Consider the following 9,269-nt stretch of genomic DNA (forward strand, 5'->3'; position numbering starts at 1 on the left):
CTGGCCACGTCAGGAAGGGAGGGGGGGGTCAGCTGGCCACGTCAGGAAGGGAGGGGGGGGTCAGCTGGCCACGTCAGGAAGGGAGGGGGGGGTCAGCTGGCCACGTCAGGAAGGGAGGGGGGGGTCAGCTGGCCACGTCAGGAAGGGAGGGGGGGGTCAGCTGGCCACGTCAGGAAGGGAGGGGGGGGTCAGCTGGCCACGTCAGGAAGGGAGGGGGGGGTCAGCTGGCCACGTCAGGAAGGGAGGGGGGGGTCAGCTGGCCACGTCAGGAAGGGAGGGGGGGGTCAGCTGGCCACGTCAGGAAGGGAGGGGGGGGTCAGCTGGCCACGTCAGGAAGGGAGGGGGGGGTCAGCTGGCCACGTCAGGAAGGGAGGGGGGGGTCAGCTGGCCACGTCAGGAAGGGAGGGGGGGGTCAGCTGGCCACGTCAGGAAGGGAGGGGGGGGTCAGCTGGCCACGTCAGGAAGGGAGGGGGGGGTCAGCTGGCCACGTCAGGAAGGGAGGGGGGGTCAGCTGGCCACGTTAGGGAGGGGGGGGATGGTCAGCTTTTAAGTCAGGGGGAGGGAGTTAACTTGTCAAGTCGCGGGGAGGTGGGTCAGCTTGACACATCCAGCGGGAGAGGGGTAACCTGAAGTCTGACAGTTGTTGACCTCAGTCAGAAGCTAGGAAGATGATGATTGTTAGCCCAGGTGAGTAAACAGGGCAACAACTGTCACATTTCAAATGACCTGCCACCTCCTAATCCATAATGTGAGCTCCATAAGGGGGTAAATATAAATCCTTCACATGTAGGCCTGAATATTCAGATTCTTGCACATTCCTAGTTGCGACTGGTCCTCTTTAACTCAAATAGTAAAACCTGTGGCTTGTTACAGTTATTTTTAAATTGAGGCCATATATCTCATGTATGGTTGTACATAAGTGGATATAAATCTGTTATCTAATGACTATACCCATAAAGCTACTGAAACGGGTTTAATTTAAATCTTTCATTTATCCTGTCACCAACATAAAGTAACTTCAGAAGTCCCCCAGCAAACCAAAGGATAGTTTAACATGTGTGGTCATGGACAGAGAGGCATCATAGGAGGACACAAATTGGAACGTTACCTCATTTCCCAAAAGTTATCACTGTCATTTTGTTTGGTGAATGCTGGGCATTCTACACATAGTCAGCAAAACAATAATTAAAAACCACATGTATGTACAGGTTGAAAGTCTGGGTGTCACAAAACTGTAAGACAGCCAAAATCACCCCCACTGGCATAATCCAGTTCTATAAAGTCACTTCTGACTACACAAATGCTAAGTTTAAGAGACATCAGGAGCCCCACTACAATGTCCCTGGATCTGTCCAGTGCGAATTGCTTTTTGAAACAGATTTGGACTTTCTCCTGTGTTTCAGTGTTGATGTCCAATGGATAAAAAGAGCGGTATTAAACATCCTATGACTAAGGCCAACACCTCTGTACGGCTCAGTCCCTTAGCAGCACCCGAGTCTGGTTTGTGGCTGTGTCCCATTCCACCTACTTCTGGAAGTACGTGGACTGTGGCTACATAGAGGAATGTCCCAGCGGAGAAAAGCATCGCAACACCAGTGGCATTGACCTCTGACAGGACCTCTTTACTGCTCTGTGAGAGAAGAACAAAAGCAAAATATTAGATGCACAAAAGCAAAATATGGTGGCCATCACCACTGACAATACAATTAGAAGTTATCACTTCCTGACACACACACACACACACTGTGTGTAACCACCGACCACAGGAATCAATATAAACATTTGTATATATTGGTTCATTTACCTTACTTAATCCCAGATATGTTAGCATTGACAGGACAGGGGCTGCAAGAGCAAATACAAGCAAATGCTTCCGGATGCGGTTACGCTCTAGCCCTGCATGCATGAGGAATGAAACCAAGCCGAATGCTGCTGGAGCCTGCAAAGAACAACAGAAATACATCCCTTAGAAAAACAGCCTATAGGAATGAGACAAATTTGCTGAAACGTGTCAGCAAGGTTCTTGTACGCTGCTTTTATGCCATATCAATAAAGATTACATCAAGATGATCTTTTTTGAGCGCCGGTTTTCTTAAGTAATGAGACTATATGTGCAAGATGTAAATTGAAGACATCCTGTTACGAGACCATTCATTTCAACAACAATCTTCCCATAGGAACATATTTTTTTGCATCTTAATTACCTGTAAAATCCTCCCTTGTATAGACACACAAAGGGCCCGAGACTGCCGCTGGGCTCCGCCATCTTAGATGGGATGTAAGCGGCCCCAACAGACCCAGAGCGGTCATTCAAGTGCCACTCCATATTATTCTCCTTCGCACCTTACCCAGCAACTACATAAAAGGTTAAGCAGGGAGGTGAAGAGAGGGATGAAAGAGCTGGGCCAGCACAGACAGTAATTAGACACTCCCTGAAAAGGAGAGGACTATGACATGGCAGGAGGGAGGACTGTGGCTGTGCTAGGGAATAGACTACTCCAGGAGTGTTTTAAATCCCACGTAGGATTAACCCTTTCGCTGCCAAGGACGTACGTCGTACGGAGCTACAAAAGTGCTTCCAGCTGGCCAGCTCAGTACGTCGTACAATTGTGAGTAAATAAAACATTGCTTATGTAAAAGGGAAAAGGCTTCAACTAAAAAGGTGAAATACTGTTTTTTTTCGTGATTGTACCTGCAAAAGTTGGTGACAGGATCTCAGGACGTTGTTCAGTAGAACCACAATTAAAAAAAATGCTGATCTTTGGGAGTGTATTACAAGCAGGCCAACAGCTTCCACTACGATGGTCACTGGAGTTTCCTGGACTACTTGCTCCAGGCAGCTCTTATACACAACCAATCGTGTGGGAGTCCACAGACATTATCTTATGGGCAGAATATGGGTGTAATTATAAACAGCAGGAGTGCTACATAGCCTGAAATTACCCAGACCCCTCGTGTCCACAAATGGCCAGGAGTTTTAATAAGGAGGACAGGCAGAGCACATCGGGCTTGGCTCCGTCCCCTAGCTGCCTGGCTATTCTCCCCCATTAATACTATCCGAGTCACTGACCTGCAACAAGTATGCATATGAGGAAAAAGTCAGAAAAAAAACAGTCAGAAGACAGAATCCAAATGTCATAAATTGAAGAGAAGTCACCAGCACTCTACTGAGGGTGAAATAACCAGCTGGAATACTTTCACAAAATCCTCACATAAGTAAATAATCCCTGTGTAATTATTTACCTAGGTCATGCCTTTGTGAATAAATGTGAGCTTGTTGTTTCACCCTCAATGGAGTGCGAGTGACTTATCGTCAACTTATGGTTACTCTGCAAGGCGCCATTCGTTGCGGTCACTACAAGCACCACTTTGTTACCGTTGGTCACTGCTGCTGTAATGAGTGCGGCTCAGAACTCGATTACTGCAGAGTTCAAAATCAAAGCTTACTACTCACAGTAATTACTTCCGCCTTCTCACAACACAGTGCATTCCCAACTCACAGTTCTACGATTCTGCCCTCTGTGTAGGTTCCCATTCCCCACTTCGCACTCGCCTCGGCTACCTCGCATGTCAGATTATCGGGGTCATCAGACAACAAGCTCCCTGACATGTTTCATCACTTTGGAATTTTTCAATTGTGAGGAAACAAGGTGATGAAACAGTGGGGAGCTTGCGGTCACGTGATCCCAGTAATTCAGCACGCGAGGTATCCGAAGAGGGGAGAGTGCACAGCAGGGAACAACCTACAATTGGGTCCAGAGGAACTTTTAATGCAAGTGTATGGTGTCCTAATAAAATAATCGCCTTCAATTTTACACTATGGAGTGTGTATTATGTGCTTCCTTCTGAGACACATTAAGAGGATCGATTACCACTATAATAACACAAGTGAATTCTACCTAGGAAGCTTAAAAGAAGGAACATCTAATAAGCATTGCTGAAAGCAGGTTTTTGACCATGGTAATGCAATTTAGATCTAGTCCAAAAATGAAGGGGAGTTTATGCCCATTGGGGAAGTGTTGTATACAGGTGCTGCAATTCACAGTTGTGGACAGACATAACACCGCGTGGAAGGAGATCACAGTGCTGTCTGTGTGTTTACAAGTTGGATGGGTAGAAGTGGATATATAAAATCAACACCATGCCCATTGAATGCAGCCTTTGAAGATTTGGTTACTTTGTTTTAATTTGGACACTTGAATGGTTTCCTTTTAGCGCAGAACTTTTATATAATAATATTTTATATTGGTGGTGAAATATTCACAAAAGTGTGAGCAGCTGATATTTAGTTTTGGTTTTACTTCTATCATCCTTTTCATATTTTTTCCATTAGTGCAGAATTGTTATGCATACTGAAAAGAAAAATAAATTCATATACAATAGTTTAGCTCCATATATCAATAGTGGGCAGTCTTTTTTTTTAATTTCTTGTCTCTAAATTTTATCTGGCGTTCTTGTCCAAATGGGTATTTCATGTCATACGATAAAAACCCTACTTCTGCAGTGTCTCTCTGTAAGCAGCAGTGTTGTTACTCTGTACTACATGCACCCGAGAACATAGAATTTGAGGATGAATAAAGACACGGGTCCATCAAGTTCAACCTTTGTGCGTCTATGTGTGATTGTGCATGTGTATGGTTATGGTTATGTGTGTACACGAGTCTCTGTGTGATCTAATTTTAAAAGAGTACCTGTATCCCTGTATGTTATGGTCTCTGAGGAAGGTACAGTATGGATATGCTTTTTGAATGATTCAATACTCTCAGCTGATAGCACTGCTTGTGGCAGAGAGTTCCAGACTTCACCCGCTCTAACTATAACAAGCCCTTTGTGGTTAAATCTTTTCTCCACCAGTTTTAGGTGGTGGCCGCTAGTCTTTCTTAGGGAGTTTACTGTAAATAGTTTATTGCTGATGTTGCCATCACCACTGAACATTTTGTACATCAAAATCATGTCCACTCTTAATCTCCTCACTTTTAGCGTGAACAAGTTTAAATTTAGTAACCTTGTCTCATAGCTTAGGTCCTCCAGCCCCTTAATTAGTTTAGTTGCCCTTCTCTGGACTCTTTCCAGCTCAAAGACATCCTTTCTGTGTGAACAATAAGCTAAATGGCTAATGCACAGTGTGCCAGCACGCTCAGCTTGTAACAGTGCAGTGAGAGTTGGCTGCTACTCCCAAAATGCCCCCTTCCCCGCCCAGATGCGATTGACAGCAGGCCTGAGGGCTGTGCACTTGTGGCTAAGGTGCATGCTCCTGTTCTGCAAGCTGTGTGATGTTCATGGCTGCAGCAGCTCTTTGCATGAAAGTGTGAATATTTCACTGTACTGCATCCATGGAGGAAAATCATTGTCACTCTGGGGCAGAAAACTGCTAATTCTAACGATCACCTCCTTCCATCACCATAAATGTATAAGATGTTTTTTAGTTCATGGAAGGGAATTGGGCAGGGCTGATAACATTGTTTGGAATTTCAGAGCAGCAGAGAGCACAAGTTATGATCTCAATTGATTTCTTACAGATCAACAAGTATTTTTCTGTGCTTACAGTGAGAAAACATGGGTAAATGTGCATGCGAGAGAGATGTACCAATAATGACTGTTTTGTTTGTTCATTCCCTTGAAAATTAGAAAAGGCCATAATCACATTTCACCTTGAGGGTTCAGGATCCTGGTCATGAATATCATCTTCTATTCTACTAAGGTCCACCCTTCCAGATGAGTGCATTTCCTGCTGTTGGTGGAAGTGCGATACACTGCTTTGTGCACTACAGAGCACTGGCTTCTAAATGTATATTTGTAAGGAAAGCACACTGCAAGCCTATCATGGACATCAGGGATTATGTCTACTGACTAATTTTCATGCGGTCAGTATGTGATTCCACAAGGATTCAGACACAACAAATCAAGAACAATTTAAGCTTTTACCTTGTGCAACATGATGGCCACAAACACAATGAGTTGAACACTGGTCTGGGAAGTAGAAGCTGCAGCTCCAAGAGCAACTCCATCAGCTAGAACGCAGAAAACATATTTTAAGTATGCAACATAAAACTGTCCATGTTTTCCTATTATATGAAATTTGTGCCATGGCGTTGTCAACAAAGTGCCACTCACCTGCGGCATGCACCACCAGGCCCAGAGTTGTGGTGATTTTTGAACTTGCTGCTCTTGCTGCCTCTGGATCTAGAAAAACAATAGCAAGTAATTTAAATACCCAGAGGTACATGGTGTCTAGCTATCCCCCTTCTATTATACATACCTTCTGTAGAGTGCATGTGAGAGCTGCCAATCTGATCCACCAGCAGCATGAATACAAAGCCAAGCACCAGAGAGACTCCAATGTAAGCATGCAAATTAGAGTGATCATGGTCATGTGCAGCTGCAACCTCAGCTCCAGTCTCAGATTCCTTCACTTTCTGGATTTCTGCAATTTCATGATGTTTTGCTGATGAAGAACAAAATAGATATTAATTCTCTAAAAGGGTGGCAATATACATTACAGGCAGTGGGCAAAGCTAAAAGGTCTTACTACCATATATTACATTGCCTCAACAGGAGTAGACACAATGTTGCGAACAGACATCAGAGAACATTGATTTGTTTCCATTTACATCTATTATAATATATTCATCTATTAGTAGCCTAAAACCATGTTTTAAAAGCTGCTCTAATAATTTGGGCAGATCAGGCAGGCTAAGAACTCCAGTTTGCTAGAAAAGCAGAGTATGTTTTTAGGGCCCATCCTCACCTATGTGTGCACTAAAGTGCAATCTTTTGTTTTGAGACAGCCCATTCATTTTAAATATGCGTTTTAAAAAATTGACATTAAAGTAAATTTTTCTTTTCCCTCCCCCCAATGTTAAGTAAAACACTTACCTTAAATGATGTCTCTAAATTATGATCTTCCTCTTCTTTCCTGTCCTTTTCTGCCTTCTCTCCAGCGCTGCTGCGGGTCTCTGATCCAGCGCTGACTCCTCTGTCCTTGCTGGCACTTCCTGCCCCACGGTGTCTGCATGCGGGTGCACGCGTCCATAGACTTACCTTGCGTCTCTACTCGTCTCCCGGCCGAAAATCCGAACTGCGCATGCGCCCTCCCCAAGATGCTTTGCGATCGCCCGAGCAGTTTCGGATTTTTGGATGGGAGCGCGTGGCAAAGACAGCGGTAAGTTTAAACCGCTTTTTTTTTTTTTGCATATATCTACTGTTTGCTAGCAGTAGATATATGCAAAAAAACCGGAGGGTTTAGAAACCCTTTAAACTTTCATGCATGAAAAAAAACAAACACTAGCACAACCATCATGCACAAAGCATTCACATCTGTACATGACAATGTAGTACAGGTGAGATTTTCACCCCATTTACGTGCCCTGGCTGACATTCAGTATGAAAGAGTGTGCTATAACACACATAAATAGCACCTTTATATGCGGATTGTAATGTGCATTACTACAAGTGCATAGGTGCGGAGACTACTTTAAACACAAGACGACATTTAGATAATTGAATAGAACCAATTAACATTTAATATACCAAAACATTTAATGCTCCTAGAACCAGTTAAAACATGCTACTGACCCCCAGATGGCCTTTTTACTTTTCACTTTATGATTTCTATAACCTTAAAGTAAACTTGCCCGAAACCTAACTGATTCAAACAAAGCATATAATAACAAAATGAATTAGTGGAGGTTACTTTAAGAGAAAATAGCATGTCAAAACAATCAGTAGACTTAGAGATACAGGCAGCTAAGAGTAAATGCAAATGTAAGGCCAGGTTTATATTAAACAGAATTGTGATAGATTTCCTTTTAGTTTCAACAGCAGAACAAACAGAGAAGACCATTGTAGATGTTCATTTGTAAGGGGAATGAAAATATGTTTGAAAAAGACAATGTGATATGTTGGAGAATAAGTAGCCTGAATTGTAAAGCATGGCTAAAAGACTGCTTCCACTTAAACCACATTTCTCATTTTGGGAGGATGTGTGGACATGCTCAATACTCAACCAGGTAGTCCCAAAGATGAGATCTCACGGAACCTTAGCACATGCCTAATTAAATTCTCAATTTGTTATCTATTGGACATTTACAATATGGTACATGACACAACACTTCTATGTCCTATACCCTCTAGTGTATTAGCGCAGCATAACGATAGAGACACTAGTTGGTAGAGGTGTACCAAAATGGAAATTTTAAAACCGAAACAAAACCGAAATAAAAAAAAACGTCAGGCCGAAACCGATAACGAAAATTTTTTTTTTATAAAACTTTTTATATTTATTTATTAATTCATTTATTAAATATTTTTTACTTTACTTTTAGGGGCTTCGGGGGAAATATTAGAGGTCTAAAACAGACCCCTGATATTTCCCTTTTAAATTAGAAAAATAGATTGAGAACACAGAGTCCTCAATCTCTTTTTCTGTGTCCCCTGTTATCAATGAACAGGACCTCTTCATTGATAACATGAGAACATGGTTTGTTTACTATAAATACAATTATGAATGAATGGGGGTGATGTAGATCACTCCCATTCATTCATAATTGAGGGTATAGTTAACATACCATATCCTCAATTATGTGCACACACTCAGCGATCTCAGATCGCTGAGTGTGTGTACCTTGCTTTTCTCTCTGACACAGCCACCTGTGACAGCGCTGTCTCCGCCCCCACACCGCTCTGCCGGACTGTGATAGGCGGCTGAGCGATGTGGGAGGATAGACGCCGGCCGCTCACAGCGCACTCGTCTTGCAGCGCTCGGCCGGCTGTCACTTTCTTTTCTCCCCGCTGGAACACAGAGCAGCGCCCAGCGGGGAGGAAAGAAACCAGGGATGCGCCGATGTATCGGCCGCAACATGGCTCTTTCGGCATTATGCCAAAAGTGCCATATGTTTCGGCTTCCGATATATCGGTGCATCCCTACTGGTTGGCTCTGCACCTTAAGTGATGTTCCAAAACGTCAATCTATAGTGCATAGAACGAAACTACACCTACCTTCTAGTGCTTCTTCATAGAGAGCATGGACACCTTCTGGAACAATAACTGCTAAAGCTGTTCCACAGAGCAGACCTGCGCCGAGAACTGTCACCAACTTTAAACGTTCCTGTAGAAATGGGAACATGGACAGGATGGAGTTTAAAATAAAATAAGACTATGCAGTAAACATATGATAAAAATAAACATCATCACAAAGAATGCACAGACATCTGTAATTTCTAATTATTCATCTCCATTATGTACACCTTAAAAAAAAAAAAAAAAAAAAA

The 9,269-nt window shown here is 43.2% G+C and overlaps 1 protein-coding gene across 1 annotated transcript in view; it reads right to left on the reverse strand.

The window, feature by feature from the left end:
- Positions 1 to 1,084: 1,084 nt before the first annotated feature.
- Positions 1,085 to 9,269, reverse strand: part of SLC39A9 (solute carrier family 39 member 9) — a 21,779-nt gene continuing 13,594 nt past the window's right edge. The window contains exons 3-8 of the mRNA XM_018565103.1: positions 8,998 to 9,106; positions 6,260 to 6,445; positions 6,115 to 6,183; positions 5,926 to 6,011; positions 1,805 to 1,939; positions 1,085 to 1,630 (exon numbers count right to left, since the gene is read on the reverse strand). Of these exons, the coding sequence (XP_018420605.1) occupies positions 1,400 to 1,630; positions 1,805 to 1,939; positions 5,926 to 6,011; positions 6,115 to 6,183; positions 6,260 to 6,445; positions 8,998 to 9,106 (816 nt within the window). The 3' untranslated portion in view covers positions 1,085 to 1,399. The remainder of the gene's footprint in view (positions 1,631 to 1,804; positions 1,940 to 5,925; positions 6,012 to 6,114; positions 6,184 to 6,259; positions 6,446 to 8,997; positions 9,107 to 9,269) is intronic.

Source organism: Nanorana parkeri, unplaced genomic scaffold (assembly GCF_000935625.1).
Source record: "Nanorana parkeri isolate BGI_ZX_2015 unplaced genomic scaffold, ASM93562v1 scaffold812, whole genome shotgun sequence".
Lineage (NCBI taxonomy): Eukaryota > Metazoa > Chordata > Amphibia > Anura > Dicroglossidae > Nanorana > Nanorana parkeri.